The following is a 23,929-nucleotide window of genomic DNA, read 5'->3' on the forward strand; positions in this document are numbered from 1 at the left end:
CGAAAAATTCTTAATAGATTGATTGGTACTTCTGAATTAAATAGTGACATTAAAATGGCAGAAGTAACCATGTGGTTGTGAGTTGTGCCCCTAATCTCCATCTCTGTATTGTGATTTATACGTTTTCTGATCGAGCTAGGAAAGAAAAGCAATGTATTGGGAGTTGGATTTTTTTTTTTTTTTTTTTACAATGTTGGCCAAGATAGTCAGATCATGTTGGAGGTCTGTGGCAGGTAGTACTGTAGTAGCATACACTTGCTGTTATGGTTTTTTCCAGTGTTCTTAAATGGCCTTCAGAATTCCTGGCATAGGACTAGATCATCAAATTTCATCTGTATAGGTCTTGGCATGTTGAAGATTCTGCTATTCCTCTCTTTCCTTGTAGCTAAAACAGACATCAGCAGATTTCAGTAGCTTTGCAAGGGGAAATATATTTGCCAAGCTGTAACCTCTCTTTTTTGAATTATCCAACTTCAATATCTGGCCTTACAAGACTTCCCAACAGAGAAAAATAGATATACCACCTTTCGTGAAGATTTAACTTTCCAAAATACTGAACCTAGGAATATGGGGGTCTCCATGATGGAAGTCTACATTGCTTAGCTCCTTGTAATAAGAGCAAACATTGAAAATACAGTCTTTGGGGAGCTTTCAGCATAATCAGTCATATAAATTTCTCTGACTAGATACTTTCCGATATCTGACAATAGAATCCATTTCTCGATCCCAACTTGCACCGTTAAAAGTGATATTATGGGAAATGCAACACAGGTCATTGACCTCTCCAATAAAAGTAATTCTTATTGATTATCTGAATCAGTACACTTCTGAAACAAATTCAATAGGAACTCTGTAATTATTCACGAAAAGGAAGGAAATTCAATAGAACATTTGCAAAATTTCAAGAGGGCCATCTCCAAACAAAGAGAAACTAGAACTAAGCTGGATTCATTTGAAACCTATGAAACCAACCACAGCTGTAGCAAAGCTTCACTTGAGTTCCAGACTTCCCTCCTAAGAATGTAAGTGCCAACTCCCTGCCATGAGCAACTTCTTAAGCAACTATCATAACTGACTTGAAAGACTTGGTAGGACTGAGCATGATTTGATAAAATGGTGTGCATAGAGTTTAAACTTAATGAAAACACATAATCAACTTTTACAAAACGATGTCTCTGAAGTCGGATGATAGATGAAATGATGTGTTTCATAAGACTTCCTTTTGTCTTTGACTAACTGAAAGTTACTACTTTTAACTTTCTTGTGTGTTACTATTAAAAACAAATAAACAGATTTTGGTTGTAAAATTTTTTTTTAGTAACCAAACGTAACTCTTCACAACATCTTTGGTGTAATCATATATCCTTGCTAAGTTTATTTAATATAATGGTAATGTTGTGCATTATTCGGTTGTTGAGAACCTATCTACTGTGGAGTTCATTCAGTTCTTTTAAATATTTCTACGACTAAGGTTAGATGTTGTGCCAGGTGGAGCTTTTCCGAAATGATCAGCATCGCCTTAGGATTGTTGTCGACAGTGAAGATGAAGTGGACTTGATGGTGCACTCTCGGCACCTAAGAGATGTTATTGTCCTTGTTATTCGAGGCCTTGCTCAACGGTTCAATAGTACATCTCTTAATTCACTCCTAAAAATAGAAACATAACTTCCAACAAAAAAAAAAGGTAAAATGGTGTTTATGTGTAGTTATGTACATTTTGTGGTCTTGATTTTCTTCAATTTCAATTTTTCCTCTTTCCCATTTGATTTCTTTTTCATGATTATCCTAGCTTGTTCATGTTCATTTCTTGTGTGAGAAAAACTCTGAAGTGGCTGAAATGTTGGTTTGCCCCAGTTATTGTATATTCATTGTTATACCAGAAAATTGTTTTGAGTCATTCCACTTCCTTCTGGCAGGCAATGCTTACTGATGACTTATGATGTGGGAAATGTGAATGTTGCTTTCATCTCATCATTGGTCTACAGATTGTGTTTGCGAACATTGTTAGCTTGATATGTATTGCCAATGTTATATGATGCCAAGTTTCCTTAGTATTTAGCTTGACATGTATTGTCAATGTTCAATGCCAAGTTTCCTCAATATTTAGCTTTATTTGTATTGCGTGTGGTACAATGCCATGTTTCCTCAATAACTTGTTTGGAAAAAGCTTTGTCTATTGACGACCTAGAGAAAAGTATTGAGGTCAACTTTCCCCTTTTTTTCCCGTTGCAGACGTGTTTGTACTCTACATTTTACAGGAGTGAGACTGCTTACAGGTGGAATTTCCCCTTCCTCTACCCTGCCTTCGTTGCAGAAGCCAACTATATTTGAAATTTGAAATTTTTACCCTGTTCTTGTGTACTTTTGGGGGAGGCTGTTTTCCCTCCAATTGTTGTGTGTTTTCCCTCCAATTGTTGTGTGTTCTTTGTCTTGCATCTTCTCATGCGATGTGCGCCGCCGCCATGGTGATCTCAGTGAACATTGCTTGTTGTGGTCTTTACGATTTTGGTGGTCCTGCAGATTCTCTCTCGGTTTTTGCTTTCAATTTTTGTGACGTGTATACGGCACGTTGTCTGATAGTTGAGTTCGGTTCGGTTCGGTTAGGTTAGTGTTGCGAGACTGGCATACTAACTGTGAATGATTTAGTGGTGATGGTCGAGCGACTGTTTTTCTACGCTTGTAGATGATCCTAAGCCTGGATAAAGGAGGAAGGCTGTGGTGGTAACCAGTATAAAATTTTGTAAAACCTATGAACGTAAGTTGAGATTAGATTTGTTGAGATGTTACCTAATAGCTATGCGGAACTCATTGCATTGGAACCTGGATGTGGTTAAACATGGGGAAGGATCTCATGTTATGGACGAGTGGGAATAAAGAAGCGTAGTTCAGGATTATTATAGGATTTGGATAGGTACTAGGAACATATGGTCACTTAGAGACATTAGTTGCAATAGTTGACACCGTGATTAAATGTAGGGTTAACATATTGTGTTTACAGGAGACTACATGGGTGGTGAAAAATCTAGGAAGATTGAAAACATAAGTTATAAAAGAATAGATGGCGAACTCAATGAAAATAATCAAGAGATTAAAAATAAAAAAGAATCTTAATGGCGAAATTGGTGTTCGAGAATGAGATAGTCAATGACATAAGTGCTTGCATCCTGCAAATATATTATCCTAGATAGAAATGGACGACAGAAACAAGCTGATCATACATCTATATATACAAAAATTGAAGTGAAATCCCAATTTGGGTATCAATGCATATCCTTGTTGACCTTAAATGGCAGCATTGTTTGGCAGTTGTGTCTCGATCTGAGTTGCTTCTACTTCCTTCTGTGTCTCTTTTGCTGCATCATAGGAAGCATGTAAAGCAACAAACAAATAGTAAACCAGCAATATCAATGTCCAGATACCAAATCTCACATATGATGAATGATCAAATGAACCCATAATGAATATGTTAATGGCAATGCTAGCAGAAGGCAGCCATGGAAGCAACGGCACGCCCCACTGCTTCGCCTTCCTTGCTTGTTTCAGGGTTATTTGCAGTCCTAATGTAGCCAAGAACCAGATTGGTGCCAGCACTGTGTAGCCAACCCATCCGTTACTGCTTCTTGCCCAATAAATAGCCAAACCAACAGAAGACCCTATAATTACAAGCATGAACCCAGTAAACTTGTTCCGGTCGGATACTGATGTCTCACCAGTCACATAGTATCTCCTCACTAGCAGGGCAACCGCCACAAGTGTGAAGAGAAACAGGGTTGAGATGGAAAGAAGGTTTGCTAAAACATCTAGGCTTGTGAAGAATGCAACAACACAATTCACAACTGTCATAACAATGGTGGCGTTCACCGGTGTCCCGGTTTTCTGATTTATGGCTGCCAGAAAGGGTGGCGCCATGTGGGTGCGACCAATGTGAGTGAAATACCTAGCTTGGCCAATGATGTTGGCTAGCAGACTTGTGGTCATGCCCTTCAATGCACCCAAAGCAACAATGTACTTAGCCCAGTTCATCCCTACAGCTTGAAATGCCAATGTGAATGGTGCATCAACATCAATTTGGGTATAAGGCTGCATTAAGACCAATGTAGTTGAAAGAAGGCAGTAACTAGCTATTATAATTGACATAGAACCAACTAGCCCAATTGGGATATCTCTGCCTGGGTTTTTTATCTCCTCACCCAGAGTTGCTATCCCATCAAACCCTACATAAGCAAAAAAGAGCTTAGCCGTTGCTGTCATAATTCCTCGAACACCGAACGGAGCAAAGCTTGTAATGTTCTTAGGGTTAGCCTTAGTAAGGCCTGCAATGAAGATGAAGACTATGACCAGAAGATGTATGATTGTTGTAACCGAGTTGAATCTGGACGACCCTTTTATGCTCAGGCAAGCAATAGAGCAAATCATGATTGACACAGCAACTGCGATGGGATCTAAATGTCGATAATCTTCCCCGAGAGATGAGACATTGATTCGAAAATCATTCGGTTGATGATTGCAGAGAGTGGCGAAGTAAGAAGTCCAAGCGCGAGCCACACTAGCACCACCAACCACATACTCAAAAAGAATGTTACCAGCAGCAATATAAGCTACAAAGTCACCAAGCTCCACTCTCAGATAGGCAAACGAGCCTCCTGCGACGGGTAATTCAATCGCGAATTCGACGTAACACAAGACTGAGAGCAATGCAGATATACCTGATATAAGATAAGAAATTATGACAGCAGGGCCAGCATCGTTGTTAGTAGCTTCTCCAGTAAGAACAAAAATTCCTGCTCCCATAACAGACCCTATACCAAACCACATTATGTCCAGCCAGTTCAGAGCCTTCTTCATCTCATGCTGGCTACGACCACGGACATTCTCGAGCTCTAGACTGTCGGAAGACCGTGTCAGGATACGGTCCTTGAGCCGAGTTGTTGTGCTGGACAATGCATTGACATAGCTTCCCCAGCTTTTGAATGACTCCTCTGGCAAGAAATCTTGTTTGCTCCACCCACACATCCTCCTCTTCTTGAGCCCAACTCCTCCATCATCATTGGTATTCACCATTTTTTGATTTCCTGTGAGCACAAATTCAATATTGATGGTAAATCTACATTGAAGGTGTTATTTATATATGCATGGTACTGAAGGAATTTTTTCTTTTCTGGGAATAAAGGTGGTGGATGTTTTCTTTTTAATTATTCTAATCATCTGCAAACTACATCCACGCATAATTGCACAGAATCTGCTTTTGGATAGAGAAATGCTGGGGGAAGAAACTGGATTCAAGCACAAGTATAGGAGAGGAATTTGATCAAGATTACAAATCCCTAATTTTTCTCCCTAAATATATTCTTATAGAGTACGTGGGTCTATAATGAATGGCGGGGCCCTGTTGTAATAAAAATTACAGCAGGCCCCACTGTAATGTCCTTTTTGGACATTAAAAAATTTTATTTTTATTTTTAAAAATCATAAATGTGTAGTATTCATCGCAACGAACATAACGATATATTTTTTGTTCGAAACAAAAATCAAATTCAACTTGAAAAAGACATGATAATTCTAGACCATCGGATATAATCTCAAAATATTCAATGTTTTGATCACGACAAATTAGATTTTTGTTTCAAATAAAAAAATATCGTTGGGTTCATTATGAAAAATACCATATATTTATGATTTTTAAAAATAAAAATAAAATTTTTGATTATCCATAAAGAGCATTACAGCGGGACCTGTTGTAATAAAATTACAGCGAGTCCTCAGCACCAGGCTATAATTTAGTATTTATCCCATTTTTTCAACCAAATAACACCCTCTGAGTTGGCCAAAACAAATATGAAATACCCCACCCACCCACCAACACACATCTCAACCACTTTTCTAAGATTACACTTCATACACACTCTTTTGTATTCCCTGAAACCTAATTTAATCAAAAACAGAAAGAAAATAAAATACACTAACTGATATAAAAACAACTTTCAAAGACTATGCTTAAAACATATATGGTCTAATTCAGACATTCATTGAAAACCTGAAGGGCAGTTGCAACAGAACCAGAACATAATTCTTTGCCTAATCCAGCATTCAAAAATAGCCCTAAAGCGTAGTGCCAAACAAAGTATATGTACATATTTTCTATCAGCAATTTGTGTATATATATTTATATATATATATATATATGGCAAAATAAAAAGAAGATATATGGGGATCAACAAGCATACCTTGAACTTGAAACCAACAGAAGCCAGGAGAGAAGTGAAAGACCAGTGGGTGTGGGCGGATTTATATATCAGAATAAATTACATTTAGTAATTTTTTTGCACTCTCAAAACAAAATAAGGAAAAAAAAATCTAGTAAAAGACAAACTAGCGCATCAGATTCAGAGATAATGAACACTGTTATCAATAGTGTCTCAATTCAATATCTCCAATTATTAATTAATTCCCAATTTTGTGATTTTTTTCTGAAAGTAGAAATATTATTAACGAGTTGCCAAATCTGTTTATTATTTAATGGTCATATATATATATATATATATATATATATAGCGTATTAAATGTCTTACTATTACCAACCACATTGTGACGGCGTTGACATTTTTATTCCACGTAGTCACCAAATCTACACAGTTGGGTTGACTTGATAATGAGTGTGATGGAGGGAATTGAATTCATTCTGCTCAAAACACAACAAACATCATCTTGAATAATCAATTCAACTTCTATGAAGTTCCAATCAATGATGATAAGAACTTAAAAGTGAAAGAATTCAAAGGAATGCTAGCTACTTGATGTGATTTGTGTTTCTACACAGGCTAGCTTAATTAACGTGATATGCTTATTATTTTTCGCATCAAAACTTATGAATTTGGAAAGTTCTGAGTTCGATCTCACTAGGAACAATACCCTGATGATCACGCACTCGACTTTGACTCAACTTACCCTGTTGTCGGGAAACTTCTGTGCATGCAAGCCCAAGTTTAGATCAATATTGGATGTCCAAATAGCAAAGTTGTAAAGTATCGTTATCGATTATCAAAAAAAATTATGGTTGATCATGTTAGAACATATAACACCATATCAGTAAGACACAATTCTTCTGATGGGTATATATGACTAAGCTCACATTTAAACAAATTAACTAGGCTTTTTTCTTAAGCCTACTGGTGAGTTGGATTTTGACCCGTAGTAGCTGGGCTTGCTCAGTGAGTTGGATTTCGGCTTGTATTAGCTGGGCTCAAGAGGAACAAAGTCATGCAGGCCCGATGTATCTACCGAAACCGAATAACCCAAAGCAGACAATATTATTGACATGTATGATAATGATGGTGCGGATTTTTATATAGTGTCGGAGAATTCAGTCGTATTGAAAATAGTCTCTACTACACTTGTTGAGACTGATATAACTCAGCCCACAAGAGCGAGGGAGTATTAGAACATATAATACCACATCGGTAAGACACAAGTCTTCCGATGGGTATATATGACTAAGTCCACCTTTAAACAATTAATTAGGCTTTTTTCTAGACTTAATGATTTGAGCTTAGTCCATTTGCTGAACTTGTGAGGAACAAATCCGTGAGAATAATTCGATATATGGGAATCCAAATTTCAAAGCGGATAATATAATTGGTTGTTAGAGGTATGGATTTGTGATAGATGACCTTCATAGATTTTTATAATTTGGTATGCAAATTCAGACTCGTTGACGTCACGGTACGTTATTTGATTGCCATATTTTTACAAATTTGGCATTCAAAGCATAGGGCAGGGCATACACAGCAAATTTTATATGATCATATTTACCAAAACTGATCAAACGGTCAACCTTAAAGCCGAAAACCAGCAGGCCAATTTGTCCGCCAACGGACTGGTCTGTACTCTGTAGACGTGGTTGAACTTTCCAATTCGTGCATTTACCAGGCCCATTGACAGCCCTACAGAAGCAATCGTGGCCCAGATTCAGACCCATCAACATCCCCGGGGGCCCCTAACTAGTGCATTTGCTATTTACCAGGCCCTTCGACAACCCACCGATGGTTATTGTGGCCCAGATTCAGGCCCATCAACATCTTAAGGGGGCCTACACTAAACTTTCACGGGCTCCCGCATGAGAAATCTTCATTCTCAAGGCTTGTTAATCCCGATATCCTTCTCTGCCTCCCTCTTCTTCCTCTTATTCTTCTTCTTCGGTTCAACGACCGTCCGCTTTGCGTCGTTAAGCTTCTGTAGTCTCTTTGTTTGCCGAAACACTGATATTCGATTCCGTTGCCATCTATGCCGTTCTCTCGCCAGGAGTCCCATCCGCGGCACTCAACGACTTAGAACACCTTGGAGAATATCGGTACCTAAAAGTTCAATTCTAAAAATTTGTATCAACCCTGAAGTTGTAACTTCATTGCCAAAGGCACAGTAAGGTCTAGAAAGCAGATTCTAGATCATAACCAGTACCTGAAAGGCATTTCCCACAGGTCTGTATAACATCTACTAAAAAAAAACTAGTGAACAAAACTAAATGCCCCATTGGTAAAACGGGGGTAAAAATATGAATGAATTAAGTTACAAAAAAGAAGAGGGGCGAGGGGGCTAAGGTAAAGAATATGAATAATGCGCAAATGATGACGACTAGGTGAACAGAGTTACAACCTCTCTACGGTATCCTCTCACAATCAACAGCCTTTGTACATTTTCTACCAAGAGATCCATGTACTCCATGTAAAAGTAGGATGGATGATTAACCGGCGGAGGTGGTAGACTCACAAGCACAACTGCAGCCATTCTAGAATATTTAAGTATTGTTGAATTCAACTTCAAAGTTGTGTAAAGAAACTTCTCCACCTGTTGCTCATTCACCACCACAGGCTTCCCATCGGCCATCAATGGAGTACCATCTCTCTTTGCTGCCTCCTTCATGTCAGCTAAGTAATCAGCAACCCGTTTACGAGCAGCATTGAATGCTTCCAATGAATCGTCTGGCGGAGAAGCACCCTCAGCTTGAACATCCCATGATTTCATTGTTACAACAATAACTTCAGCCTGCATCCGAAGGTCGTACAGAAACTTCTTCACGTCAGCCTTGAGCCCCTCTGCATCAGAATCCTCCTCCGCAATGCAGAACACTTGAATCTTACTACTCTCAAAGCTCTCCTTGGTAAGAAGAAGCTGAGAAAGGAGAAGCATAAGACCTCCGTCTCTCACAATCCAGTACAAATCAATGGTCCCATACTGTCTTTGATACTCATTGGGCCATTCATCAAGTCCCTTGACAATTACAACAGCCTTGTTTGCAATTGTGCAGTTATTAATGAAATCAACAAAGGTGGCGGGGATTTCGGTTAAATTTTCACGACGCCATATTTCTGGATAGCGCATCACCACAATGTTAGGCTTGAGATTTCCCAGGCCCATGGTCTGAACAATACCACGGAAGCCTTCAGACATATTAGGGGCAACAACTATTTCCGCTACACCTTCACAACGCTTATAGTCAATGTAGGTACTTAGCTGCTTGCAGGCTGTCTTGGCATCTTCAGCAAGTTCATGGTAATCTCCATCAATTATAGAGACAAATATGGACATCCCACGACCTTTTTTCTTCATACAGTTTGCAAAATCAGCAAGTTTTGGGTGGCATGGAACATTTTCTGGCAGCTTTCCCCATGGCCGGCAGAATATAAGGGGGATTGGATACCAATTCTTTGGGTGCACTTGGTTTGCTGCATATATGATGAGAGGTCAACTAAAACTATGACTTACATAAAACCGCACTTCATGCAGTTTATATATATATATGTACTTCATAGCATGCACGGTAGGAACACAGCTTAAACAGGCAAAGGAAAAACAGGATAGAAAACATATATTTTAGACAGAAGCCATTAGGAAACCAAAGACAAGCAACAATAGCACACACGTGAAAATACAGACTCGGACATACACAGGTAAAGAGGAAGAAGAATAGAATGTGGTTTCTTCTTTTGAAAGAACGTTAAACAGGAGAGTTATCAAAAAAACAACTAGTCATGCAATGTGTTTTTTTCATTGCAAGTACTTACCTCCCAGGGATCGAAGACTGCGAAGGGCTAGTTGAAAGTATGCACTCTTGAACCCATCGCCCCAGTCTCCAGCCTTTCCTTTGATGCTCACATAATAGTAGATAAGGCTTGCAAGGGCCAGAGACACAACAGTGAATGACCACGAGATCAAGAACATGATCACTGCAGGCAAACAGCAGCTGGTAAAAATACAATCCCCAAAAGAGCATGTATCCACTTTCCCACCCAGAACCAGAAGCATGCAACCCCATATGTACTATGGCAAAAACTATATGGGACAACCCACCAACATGCCTCAATTACCTTCCCGAGAGATTTGGACATTTATTACCCATTCTTCAGAGCAATTTGCGTTTGCATTGTGCCACCTAGACTAACAGTCTTGTGAATCGGTTAATAACAAATCTCAATGCACAAAAAGCAGCTTTTTTCCCTTGTGCCTACAGCTTGACCGCCCTATGGACATTCTTTAACAGCAGCCCAAAAAAATTTAGCAGTATCACAATCCTGAGTGGTTAACATCATTCTATGAGATAATTTTACTAGAACTACAAGAATGTCTGTCTCATAGTGACTGTAAATGAATTCCCTTTCTGTTGTATTTGATATTTTGATTCTATGATGCATCTGAATTCTGAAGAAAGCAAAGAGCACATCCCAGTCATGTCCCAAATCATTGTGCTGCCCCACAATTTAACTGATAAGTTAACTACAGGACATTGATAGAAAACATGTGACACTGGCTGGTTTCCGCCTTAAGTCGCACCATTAGGGGGAATTTCACCAGATATAATGGGTACTATTATCGCATTCTTTCTGCCACATGGAGATGAACCTTGAAAGAACTACTTTGAACACATTTAGTACAGAATCTAAGATTTATGGAGTTGTCCTAGTTGGAAAAGCAGTATTATGTAAAGGAATTATACCTATACAAAGTGATGCTCCAAGAAGAGAGAGGCTCCAGTGATGAAACTTCCAGCGAGGACGCCAACTAGGAGCATCAAGAAGATCCAGAAGGAAGCAAGACAAGTTCACACCCGCATAACATAACAGGAAAAACATTGTTATAGTTGGTGTGATGAGATCTAGATTCCCAATAATGACACACCCAATACAGATCAACGAAGTAAACACGGTAGCAATATAAGGCTCATTCCCATCTGCGACTTTGAAATAATTGAGAATAGGAAGAATATCGTCATTCGCTATTGCAGCAAGCAGGCGTGGGGCACCTGTCAAGCTTTGTAGAGCTGCTCCTAAGGTTGAAAGGATGATTCCGATGTAAACAACAGCTGGGAAAGGCCATGCAACTGTCGCTGTAAGTAGCCTGCACAGGGAATACGTTCAACATTTTATTTCCAGTGCATTTCCTTCTTCCCAAAAAAGAATTCCACTAATAAAAGATCAATATAAAAATTATCAAATAAATGGTCAAACTTTCCCAAGTGAGAATTCACAAACTATTGCTGTCACCGATATTTTTCACAATAATAGACCACACCCTTCTCTCTCTTTGGGGCCATAGAACAAAGTATCCTAAACAAGGGGAAACTCACAGGACTTAAGTTAATAAAAGTAATAAGAAATGGGAATTTTCTCACAGTTCAATACAAGGACGTTTTATAAGACACCCTGGTTAGCAACTTCTTCAATGACTTTAAAGCCTAAAACTGAACTCCCTAGTACCTAATTATATTGATTATATGTTTATGAATAAGTTCTAATACTGTCCAATAAACCCTAGAGGAGCAGATGACTAACAAACCCAGAGAGTACTTTCTAGTTACCACTTAATACACATTTACACCAATAGATCTTTGTTCCATTAAGAGAACGCATGAAAAAACACGTAACATGATGCTCTGCTAATAATAAGTAATTTGAGATGAAGTTCCCATACGCCGGCAAAAACTATAGGAATAAAAAGCCATATGTGCGCAAGTTGAAAGCAACAACTTAGTAGAATATAGATATACCTGTCCGTCAAAAGCTTTTCTCTGGTTGCAAGTGCTCCAAAAAAGAACACCGATATGATATATAGGGCAGTGGTAGTAAGTGTCGCAGCCAATGTTCCAATGGGAATTGAACGTTGGGTGTCTTTAAGTGAGGCTGATCGATTTGAACCTGCCATAATTCCTGTTACAGCAGGGAAAAAGAGACCAACCAAGGCACTGCAATGAGAACAATACGGCGTTAGAAAAACCAATAAAGAAGATACCCGTTTTCATGCTTCAGTAAATATTGGTCAAGCAAACACCAGAGGTTTTGGCAACTTACTTAACATAACAATGCAAGAATAAACCATTAAGAGCTTTGGTAACGAAAGAAAAGAGAATCATTGTCACAGCTTACTTGAAATTCCAGTACGATTTTCCATCAGGATCAGGGATTCCCGCATTATTGGTAGTCTGATAATCAGGACTCCAATTTTCTTTAAAACTTGTAATATTTAAGCCCGTGATTCCAACTGCATCAAGCATCGATAGAAGGTTACCCATTATAATCGGCAAGAAAAGCAGTTGAAGATGATGCTTATAGACTTTTAATGCAAACAAAAGTTAAGAAGAAGGCTAGGTGGTTCCTCTGTTACCCAAAAAAAAAAAAGTTAAGAGGAAATAGTTAACATGAATGTCAGCCTAAAATGTTTTGAGTCCCAAATGTCATCTAAATGCAGTACTTATGTTACAAAACAAAGAAACGTAGACCATACAAGATGCATAGGATGCAAAAGACTACATGATAAAAAAAAAGTTCATTATAATAGAGCTGCAAATGAAAGTTCCTGAAAGCCAAGTACTTTGTAATTCAGTCAAGGAAACATTTTTAATGAAAATGAAGATAGTCAAAGAAAATCAATCACCAGGTAAAACCTGAAGCAAGAAAGCTGAGCAAAATCCTAGAAGCAGCCTAAAAATTTGAATACAAGCTCAGTGAGAAGCTGTTTCGTTATAAAATCATCTCCTAAAAAATGGAGAGAAACAGATAAAATTTTTGGTATTGGCTCCTATAAGTGATTCCTTAAACAGCACACAACTAATTATAACATATATCTGCAGAAACTAGGTACTTATGGTTATAGTGTACAACATAGGTCTTCATTCACCCAACTAGTTTTTGTCCAAAGGGTTCTATAATGCCATATATCGCTGGAAACTCCAAGAGTGCAATGAACTAATGGCTTTGTAGACTAACGGCATCTCTGCTCACCATAAGCCACTCACCATATAAGTGGAGGGCAGGGCTGTGACATAATACCAGTTGGAAGCATGACTAGAGTTCCACTTACCAGTAAAAGAAAAACTGAAAAAGAAACACTAAAAGAAATTTGGCCAGAGAGAGAGAAGGCCAGAGACTAACCTGATGGTTTATCCGTCCCTGCTAAAAAGCCCCCAATAAAGATGCAAACAAGTGAAAGCAAAACTGGAATGAGAAAAGCAGGTGCAACCCGATTTATCATTTTCACTCCACCAAACACAATAAAGCACAGGAGGATAGTCACAACAATCCCATAAATTTGTAGATCATGTGAACTTGGACTTTGTATGGGTTCTGGAGTTACTGTGCCATTAACCTTTGTGATGGTCTCTGCACAAAAAAGAAAAGGAAATAATAAACAAATCAGTAAAATACTCATTTAGCTCACTTCAATTTTTATTCACTACCAGTAACCTTTTCAATAAAATGGAATTCCCTACCCGTAACAGATGTCAATGGAGCAGAAATCAGTTCCAGATGTCACATGACACTTTTTTTTTTTTGTTATATGGAAATAACAGAGCATGTGAGGTGTTAGGGGGAGAGAGAACATGTTATTCATGTCCATAAAAGCACAACGATGAAGGGTAGAGCAAACAGAACATGTGAGGCATTCAACATACAACCGATTTGAAAGTCAGTACAGTTCAATTGTCAGTAATCAATTTCATTCTTCCAGGGGATGCAACGGGCTAATACCACTGGTCCACTACCATCATCAACTGTAACAAAGTCAATATATTACCTCTAAAAATCCCAGCAGCAGGCACAGCTTTTAAGAAGGTTTCCACGGCTCCCAGCACATAACTAAAAGCATGAATAAAAACAAATGAGAACGAGGGTGTTAAAGTAAGTACCGTGGCAATTTGCACATTAATCTATCAAGAAGAAAGTGAGATTTAGACATCATCTTCAACGACCTCAGCCCTACAAGTCTACAACACATTCATACCGTCATCATAAAAGAATTCAAAGTCCAATACTCACAGAGATCCAGCAACCGCATTTCCAAGGAAGAAACATAATCCAATGCTCACGCCAACCTCAGGGCCAAGGGCACGACCAATGAGATAATATGGTCCCCCACCCTAGACGTAAAATATGACCCATAAAGAGAAAAAACTTAGGATTCTAAAATCAGAGTAACATGTGCAATTTCTGCTACAAGTATCAAGCGAAATGCATATCAAGCAAAGAATTCAAATATAATACATGCAGTCTATGAAAGTTATTGCAATTAGAACTCAAAAGAAATCAAATCTGTTTCCACCTTTGGAGAAGAAAATCTTGTACCTAAATAATAGACATATCACTTAAATCTCACTCACAGAGTAACGCCATTAGGAACTACAGGGAAATTTAAAGTCTCGTCAAGTAATGGGCCTCTAGATCTATTTCAAAAAAAACCGAAACCTTGGCAATGTTTGACCAAAAGCATGCAGCTAATGACCATTACATAACATTGGAATGAAAAACAGATATTTGTTGAATGATGAGTTAAATAATAGAGATAACAAAATACTTGACATCATTAATTTCCATTTTTGCAAATATTTGCCTCATGAATTGTAGTGATTGGGCTGTGTTTTGCAATCTTGATGATGTGCAAAGTGCAAACACAGTAATGCACATATATGATACAAATCATAAGTGTTGACCCGATTCATTAATGACCTCATTACAGCTAGGGAAAATGTTCTTTTCCATAGGCTAGGAAGCCAGCAAATTGCAGCGACTAAAAAAACAACTTTTTTTTTCCTTGTGAGCAAGTTTTGGGAAGAGGGGTGGGATTAGAACCCCGTCCTCATGGACAAGGAGGTGAGAGGCCCCCACTGCACAAGTAGGGGCTCCGGAAAAAATGAACAATATTTTTAAGTTCTCTGATATTTAATTATTGAGCATCTTTTATATTTCCATCAAAAGATTTACAAGCTAACTCTAGCATTAATGTCCAGAAAGTTCAATGTGAAGTGACTTTCAAGATTTGTTTCCCCAACCAGTAAGTGTTTCTTCATTCAAGAACCCCACTAGTAAACCAATCTCTTATTGGTTGACTTGCATCTTCGACTTGTTAAATTGTCCTTTGTAATTTGCATTTAGTTTAAGTCGTTTGTATCCCTATGTTTTAAGGGACTTTTATGTCTTTTACTTTGTTAGGATTTTATCCGGAGTTCTATCCAGTGTGGTTGCTACAACAAACAAAGTTGATCTTTTGAGCTGAGTTCCGGCTTTATCTGCTTGTTTTTTGATCTGTTCTACTGATAGTGACAAGTGTTAGGGTTGTTTCTTCTGCCCTCAACATCTCTCAGGTTAATGACAAGACTTAAACAAAAGAAAATGATTCTTGCACGTCTTTAAAAAGAAAAAGAAAACAACTAATACCCTCTTTTTAACAAGTCATGTTTGTTCTTTGAGTTATTATTATTAGCATGAGAGATGATTCAAACATTTCCCTGGTTCAAGGTCTGAGGAAACCTACTCAAAGTCTCATTCGAATACATATAGTAACATATGCCCAACCAAGAGGCTACATTTGGGATTTTTCAAAATTCAACTCCAAGATACAACCTTGAGAAGATGTTTATATCCAAAGGTTGGAAAAAACAGTTTCCACAATAAAATTTCACTCAACAAAGAACAAAATTGATTACTCAATAATCATAGCATGTGTCTTTCACAAGTATCAATGGCTTATACATAGAAGATGGTATGCTGTTGATTAGTCATTAATAACAGCATGTGTTTCACAAGTATCAACGACTTTTGTATGGAAGATGGTATGCTGTCAACTACCTTCTCCATTGCCTAATGCAAGTGATGTAGTCCACATTTCTTTTCACCATTTAGGGTTTTCTAGATTTTGAAGGGCTTAGCCAGAAGAACTAAGAATGGCATACTGTCTTACCAGTTACCAGCCTCATTGTCCTTAATACCAATTATGGTTAGAAAGAAACAATAGAGCACTAAAGCATGAGAAGTACTATTTCTTGGTTCTCACCCAAATTTTACTGGTCCGATATCCTTAGGAACTAATCTCTTCCATACCAGATGCTCACAGCATACCAAAGTGGCACAACCTTCTTTTTTTCCCTCTAGAGATTATTTTCGCATGCTAAATTGCACCTCTTCTTTCTTTTCTTTCGAAATTAATTAAAAAAAAGAGTCAACAAATAAGGCTAACAACAGAGAACACTACAAGTTTAATCACATTAGACATACACATACCTTCATGGCACCATTAGTCGCAATAGCACTCAGAGAAATTCCAGTAAGAAACGTACATGAGCCACAGAATGCTACCAACAGTAGTGATTCACCAATGCCAGCCATGCCAACAATCCTACGGTGCAAATTCCAAAGATAACCACAAACAATAAGTCAGGAAGGCAAGGAATAGAACTAATGAAGCGTAAGTTATGTATCATTGCGTTGTGCCCAAAATTAGAGAAGTAGTATAATCCTCACTCCTGATGCTAATCTACAAAATTCAATGAATACGAATTATTTTGAGTGGAAGCGAGAGTGTTATGAGTTCCAAAGAGAGAGACGTTCAAGTTTGATACTAAAGACGCATGTCATTGGTTACTGTTAGAATATAGTATAAATGACGTGAAATGCCCCAACCCAACAAGTAAACTTATTGGGTTGGCAAAGTAAGTAATCTTAACATGGTATTGGACCGGAAGGTCTTAGGTTCACACCTTAGCTTCCGCAATTTAAACCCCTATTTGTTGTTGCCGCAAGTGTGGGCCTTTGAGTGTGTTTGTTGTTGCCCCAAGGTGGGCCTTTGTGAGAGCCCCTAGTGTTGGGCCTTGTTTGTTGTGCACGTGTTGGTCCGTTGAATTGTCTAGCCCACACATGAGGGGGAGTGTCACAATATAGTATAGATGATGTGAAATGCCCCAACCCAACAAGTTAACTTATTGGGCTAAATGGCAAAGGAACTAATCTTAACAATTATTTCTGATATTTTATGGTAGGTCAGGGCATGGGCATTTTTATACATTTTCGGTTTTACGGGAACAAGCTCAGATTGAATCTTAAATAATCAGTACTTACTGGTCAAAGCATCCTTATTCATAAGTTTCCTATTAGGACTTAGGAGTTCAATCCCGTTATAATTATATTCATCTATTCACTGCTTTTCATGAATATTTTCCGAAAAAAATTGTGTGTAAGGCTTGCGTGGAAACATCTGTTTATTTCCCTCTCTCTCTCTCTCTCTCTCTCTCTCTCTCCCCCCCCCCCCCCCCGACAAAAAGAACTAGTTGCCTACAGTAGCTAAAACAATCTCTCTTGAATCTTGATCATCTTCCAAGTATTATTCAAGCCAATAAACGTAAGCCATTCTTACAACAGCACAAAACCTAAGCTCCTCATATTTGCCCCTCTTTCCCCATTTAATTAAATCATCAAAACAACCCCCAGATCTTACTATTAGGCAGTAACCCTAAAAGTCACATGCTCAACTTATACCAATACTTGCATCATACATGCATATACACTGAAACAAATATAGGAGTTGGAAACAAGAAAAGTAAACATCAGGTATAGCAGGAATTACCAAGAAAATCGAATATAATATATGATTCCCATTATGTTCTGCAAGCATGGGACAAACACACCCATCATTGTTCCCAGTTTGAGATCATTACCCTGTATGATACATTCACATGGAAAGTATAGAAAAGTATCAGAAATATAAGAGTATAATGCAGTGCTGCAAGTCAATAAAGCATATATCTCAAATGCTTTAGAACAATATTTCTTTTGTATCTCAAGCTTAGGGGTAAGGAATCTGCAACTAAAGTTAATTTCATGATAACAAATATGTCAAGCAACAAATAATAATATAGATCACTTTTGGCGCTCAGTTTCCAACAAATAAGGTTTAACACGATTTTCAAAGACTAAAGGAAAGATCCTCTTTCTTCAAATAAAAAATCTATAATCAACCGTGTGTCTTCTTTGAAAAGAATTTTCCAGTTTTCATTTCCAGAAAACTAAATAAAATGCTGGGGTGAGAATGCTACAAACTGTCTCTCTCCAAAAGGGAAAAATAAAATGTTGAGTTAAAAAAATGAAAAACCATTTTTGATTGATAGCATCATAATTTATTATTGTTTATGTTGAATGGTTACATACCAAACATATATTTTTAATTGGAAAAAACTTTTCATTCAATGGCACCAAGACAGTGCGTTAAAGAGGTACAGGAAGACCAAAAAAGGGCTTTCAGAAGACTAATACAAGAACAAAAAACCACACAACAGTTACATCAGATTTAGAATTGTTTCTCTAACATTACAATCCACTTGATCCGCCCCTGGACACCAAAAACAGAGGATATTAAGCCAAGCCAACACAACAGCACAAAACGAACTTTCCCACCCATTAAAACACCTATTGTTCCTCTCCAACCAGATTGTCCAGCAAATCACCAGAGGCAAAAGATGAACTAGAAGACTCGGATTCTTCACAAGTAATGAAAATTATTTTAACAATAAAATATCATAGCAATTTATATAGTTTTTAGTATTGTAAAGGCAGATTTAGTGCTGGTCTTCAAGGAGAAAGAGACTAGTGGGATGATTAGTTTACTACAACTGTCTTGCTCAAAGATAATAGAAATCCATAACTCATTGCAGCCACAATAATTACGAAATGGAAGAAGAATGATAGAGATACGCTAATTATGACAATGGCCCTACAGCGGTGCATTTCACTTCTACCAACTAAACGTAGGCATCATCAAAGCAGGAAATGGAATACCTTCAGTCGGCCATCAGTAATGGTAACATCTTCACCATCTCTAGGACTAGAAGGTGCAGCAGTCTGCTCCTCCGTCATACTGGAACAGCAACATAAAATGTAATAAAATATACCAAGCATAACTCTAAATCCAAACATTGAGAAAAAATTTTAATTATAGCAGATCATCCAAAACTAAAATGCAGCTTTCATCAATATTCAATAGGATAGTGGCAAGAACTGTGAAGCATATATGCACAAACAGATAAGGGATATTACCAAAACACACTCACTTACATCAAATTCACAAGATGCATAGCAGGTAGACAACACTCTAGGCATCATGTTTTACATAGTTCTATATAGATACAATTTAAAGACTCATTTTTTTACATGAAAGAAGTATGCCAACCTGAGTGCACGAGGCTTACACTACTAGTGCAGGATTAGAGAAAACAAATGTATGCAGCTTTTTTGCTGCATTGTGGACATTATGTTTCCAGGCTTGCAATGCAGCAAAATTAAAACTATGCCAAGGCTCACTCTCCTTTTTACCAAATCATCAAATCCAAGCCTTTATCCCAAAAGTTTGGGGTCGGCTACATGAGTCTATGAGAAAATCAATGGGAACCCATTTGCTTCCACCATTCAATTATTTTCATCAATTTTTACTGAATCCATATTGCTTCTTACTAATACAAGCCATGTATTTTTAGGCATCCCTCTTTGCTTCCTACCCTCTCCTATATGAAGTGGATCGGATCAGATAGCCCTTCGTGAAAGCAACCGCACATCCAATTCCGATCAACAACTTGGAGGGATGGCTGAGTGGCAATTCTACTTACCACCGCACCACTATCTCTATGTTGTACATGCTCATAACATCTTAAACGGTTTTCTCGCAACTTGTCTTCAATTGGTGATACTCCTACCTTAGATCTAATAATCTCATTTCTTATCCTATCTTCCTTCATGTGGCCACATATCCAATGAAGCATTCATATTTCTGCTACATACATTTTTTGGATATGATGTCTCTTAATAATCCAACACTCAACCATACATCCTTTTTACCAAAGAAGTATTACAATATAAAGCTTTAAGGCATGAAGAATGCAGGCTAAATTTCAACTTCGCACACAACATAAATATATGTGATAGTGCTGATGCAGGAAGACCATTAATATAGTTTTTTATAAGTTAGTCTATTATCGGGTCTATTTTAACTAAGTTTCTTTTAGTTTTCACAATAAGGGTATTGTCGGAATTTCGAGGTGTGCTGGAATTTCGAATTTAGTATTAGTTATTTGTTTTGAGAGTCTTGTATTAGGTTATTTTGTTAAGTCAAGTCCTAGTTATAATTGGCGTCATATTAGTTTACTTTTAGGAATCTTAGTTTTATTTGAAGGAAATTTCTTATGTAATTAGGATTACTAGAAAACTATATATATGGATGTAAGTCATGAATTAAGAGAATGAGAGTTTTTATACAAATTTGCTATAGGAGAGATTCCTTAGACACGCTCGGTGATAGGCTGAGAGGGGAAGATGAGTTTATCCAACCATACCTGAGAGATTCAGGGTCATTTTTGTTTAATTCAAGAAATCCAAGAATTTTACTCTAGTTTCAGACCTGTAAATTGTGAATTTTGTCCTAGGGTTCTTAATTTTTGGGCTTAATTTGGAGGTTAAGGTTTTGGTTGCTCAATCCTACACAAAGTCTACATCGGTAGTTTCAAAAACTACATCAAGTGATAGTTGTCCCTCAGAAAAAGGTCGAACAACGAGATTCATGAAAAAAACAAAGGCCAGTTCCTTGTTTTTAAAGCATTTCCATTTCAATCATTCTCCCTTTACAGTTTTGGTATTTCTGCCAATTACTGCATTGCATGTCTATGAAAGGAAATTAACTCATGATTAAAAGATATATTTAGGATTTGGAATAGTAAACATTGCTATAAGTTCTTTGATTGATGCACCAAAAAAAGAGGGAAGAAACAGAGCCAGTATCAAGTTCGATTCTATTTTGTGTTTCACAAGTGACAATAGGTAGTACTTATTGACATGGAAAAAAATTTATGTTAACAAAATCAGCCCCAAAAACACATGATAGGATTTGAAATTAAAAATAAAAAATACTATTTAGTCTTTGACCATTAGCATTATTCAATGAATTGCATTAAAGCTCATACCTCTTGAGACCAAGAATGTTGACAAGAGAATCGAAGCCAAATAGCTCCAACTTGGACTCCCTATGCAGGCCATTAGCTCCTGCATTAGGAGGAGCAGAGCCTTCTCTAGCATCAGGATCCATGTTTGCTTGCCCACCTACTTTTATTTTCCTGCCATGATAACATTACATTAATAGCAATCTCTCCTTTAACATAATAACTAATCTCTTCATAAGCTACATAAGGAGGTGAGTATTTGGGCACAAGTATACTAATTATGACAAAGTATCTTTCCCTCCTTTTCCAAGTTCCATAAATGTGTATGATTCAAAATTCCAACAGGGAAATAGGATGTCATATGGAAAGTGATGTTCTTCCCATTGCATCCCATTAAGATTGGCATGGTTTTCCGCATAAGCTTTACTGCAAATCTGTAGCATCTAGAAGCATATGCTTTCGTAAACACAACAACTACCTGCAACTGAAATCAGTATCTGAATAGAACTGGTGTTATAGGTCCATTCTTTCATGTAGGTCATAAGGAGAAATTTCCATTACATTATTTCTTCGTCCACTATTTGAAGCGAAGTACATACTACATACACCTCAACACAGTATTCACTCATTCCCCTTACAACTCTTTTTCCACATTTTCCCAGAAACTTCCACCTTCATTGCAAAAACGACAAACTGTCGAAACAAAAAAAAAAAAAAAAAAAAAAAAAACGCTACTCACGCCAAAAGAAAACACATCATCCAATCAAAAACTCACCAAAATCAAAGGCAATAGAGGAGAAAATGAGAAAGAGAGGCTTACTTGAGAGAACTATGATGAATCTCGGAGGAGGAGGATCCAGGATCGATCGAGGACATCTCAAGGACGGCGCGGTCATTGGCAACCACTGGCCGGTATTTGCGACCGCCAGGCATCCGCGACTGGAATTCGTCATCTCCGCTTTCTATATCCCCATTGTCCATTATCTGATTTCAAGAGCACAAACTAACAGATCCAATCTCCCACAAAATCGTTCGTTCCGTAGATTTAGATAAGCATATATATGTGTTAGATCTAAAGAACACTCCGAGATTTTGTTTGCTAGGAAATGCAGGATTGAATTGATGAGAGAAAAAGAGACAGAGAGGGAGAGAAAAGTCTCTGAAGAGGAAAACCGGGCTTCAGCGAAATTCTTGGGGTTTTTCGGAAAAGTAACACTTTTTTAAATCAAATTTTGAAAACTAACCCACTGTTTTTAAAAACATGAAATCTAACACTTTTTTGAAAGGAATTATCTCAAATACCCTTATTTCACATTGGAACGACATAGTTTTGGTTCAAAGGCCGGCCTCCACTTCCCGCGACATCCTTCACCTTCTTCTTTCTTCTTTAACGTTCTTTTTCGACGATTTCCGATAGTCTCCATTCTCGAATACACTGTCATATACGATTTCTGCGACATTCGACCTGGTACAGCATGGGTATGTTATGTATTATTTAGTGTTGTATTTGTGTTTCGTTCCAGTAAGCAATGATCACGGTTTGTGTTTTTGATTTTATCAGTGGTGGGTGCTTAGGGTTTTAGTTTTTCCTGCTATAGGGTTTCCATATTTCATTAGCGTTTATGGGTTTAGGTTTCCAGTATGTTGTTAGTGGATTTGGGTATGATAGTCTCCATTCTCGTTTTAAACGAAAGCAAAGGCGATGTCTGTGACTCTGTTGTTCTCTTCGCATGAGAATTTTTTATTGAATTTAATATTTTTATTATTTTGAGAATTACAATTAAAATTATCCTATTTTCTTTTTCTCAATTTCCAGGAAACTCCATTTTTTTCTATAATACATTTTGAAATTTTTAAATATCAAAATAACATTTTTTTTTTACCAATATGGCAGTGTAAAACATGAAATTTGCTAATGACAATAACGCTATTAAAATTGAAGTTTAAAATGCACTATTGGCAGTAGTGCATTTTCTTAAAATTTCATCATAAGATAAATGTTAAAATCTTTATGATAAGATTGATTATTTTATATTTTATCATAGGATAAATGTTAAAATTCCTATTATCTTTAGGATAAAATTGATTATTTTATTAGTTATCAATATTGATATGTAATTACGCTTTTTATTTTAGTTCATTTTATATTTTTTTAAAAAAAATTTATCATAGAATAAATGTTAAAATTAGTATTTTATAAGATTGTTCTTTTACTAAACAATAATTTTAGTTATTAATATTAAATATAATCTTTAAAATTTTGCTTCTAGTAAATCTTTTTTTTAAAAATTTAACCTAAATTAAGAGAAAAATAAAGGTTGAAATCATTTTTAAATATTAAAAATAAAGATTTTAAGAAAGGAATTGAACAAAAAAATAAAAAATAATTAATCTAAAATTTTTCAATTTTATCTAACGTATAACTACAATATTTATTATTTATAGAATTTTGGTTGAAATATGCTACTAGCTCACTTTATAGGTAAAAAATATATATTAAAAAAACTATGTTATTTTAGTAACTAAAATTTTCAAACGAGTTATTATTGAGAAAACCTCAGGAAACTCTATATCATCTCAATTTCACTTCTTAAACCCTCTGGCAATAACACATTTTCAACATGCAATAAATCCAATTAATAGTATGGATGAATTGGGATTTGTCTGAATTTTGAAGAATGAAAACTGTTACTA

At 37.0% G+C, this 23,929-nt stretch overlaps 3 protein-coding genes across 8 annotated transcripts in view; 1 reads left to right on the top strand and 2 right to left on the bottom strand.

Moving 5' to 3' along the window:
* The window catches only part of LOC119996884 (187-kDa microtubule-associated protein AIR9), a 29,186-nt gene extending 26,657 nt beyond the window's left edge, over positions 1 to 2,529 (top strand). For 3 of the 6 annotated variants that reach the window (XM_038843666.1, XM_038843688.1, XM_038843693.1), the window contains one exon: positions 1,489 to 1,906. In XM_038843666.1, coding sequence (XP_038699594.1) covers positions 1,489 to 1,665 — 177 coding nt within the window. In that variant the 3' untranslated portion in view covers positions 1,666 to 1,906. The other 3 variants (XM_038843671.1, XM_038843684.1, XM_038843676.1) reach the window with 3 other exon arrangements.
* A 617-nt stretch (positions 2,530 to 3,146) lies between these two features.
* Positions 3,147 to 5,099, bottom strand: LOC120003857 (cationic amino acid transporter 1-like). The gene has a single exon (XM_038852993.1). The coding sequence runs from the start codon at positions 5,059 to 5,061 to the stop codon at positions 3,283 to 3,285; it is 1,779 nt and encodes a 592-aa protein (XP_038708921.1). The 5' UTR covers positions 5,062 to 5,099; the 3' UTR covers positions 3,147 to 3,282.
* A 3,279-nt stretch (positions 5,100 to 8,378) lies between these two features.
* LOC119998504 (cation-chloride cotransporter 1-like) lies at positions 8,379 to 22,425 on the bottom strand. The gene is made up of 13 exons (XM_038845860.1): positions 22,056 to 22,425; positions 21,260 to 21,409; positions 19,089 to 19,167; positions 17,881 to 17,972; positions 16,542 to 16,656; positions 14,304 to 14,404; positions 14,062 to 14,123; positions 13,419 to 13,646; positions 12,414 to 12,528; positions 12,038 to 12,232; positions 10,988 to 11,388; positions 10,059 to 10,220; positions 8,379 to 9,719 (listed from the first exon to the last, which is right to left on the bottom strand). The coding sequence occupies exons 1-13, from the start codon at positions 22,214 to 22,216 to the stop codon at positions 8,629 to 8,631; spliced, it is 2,952 nt and encodes a 983-aa protein (XP_038701788.1). The 5' UTR covers positions 22,217 to 22,425; the 3' UTR covers positions 8,379 to 8,628.
* Between the last annotated feature and the right edge of the window lie 1,504 nt (positions 22,426 to 23,929).

This window comes from Tripterygium wilfordii, chromosome 1, assembly GCF_013401445.1.
Source record: "Tripterygium wilfordii isolate XIE 37 chromosome 1, ASM1340144v1, whole genome shotgun sequence".
Classification (NCBI taxonomy): Eukaryota; Viridiplantae; Streptophyta; class Magnoliopsida; order Celastrales; family Celastraceae; genus Tripterygium; species Tripterygium wilfordii.

Bases quoted from the DNA above. Each gene is read 5' to 3' on its own strand.
- LOC120003857 (XM_038852993.1), bottom strand. From the start codon at position 5,061: ATGGTGAATACCAATGATGATGGAGGAGTTGGGCTCAAGAAGAGGAGG.
- LOC119998504 (XM_038845860.1), bottom strand. From the start codon at position 22,216: ATGGACAATGGGGATATAGAAAGCGGAGATGACGAATTCCAGTCGCGG. The intron at 12,233-12,413 runs GTAAGCTGTGAC...TTCTCATTGCAG, and splicing joins AAATCGTACTGGAATTTCAA to TGCCTTGGTTGGTCTCTTTT. The intron at 10,221-10,987 runs GTATAATTCCTT...GTTTGCCTGCAG, and splicing joins TGGAGCATCACTTTGTATAG to TGATCATGTTCTTGATCTCG.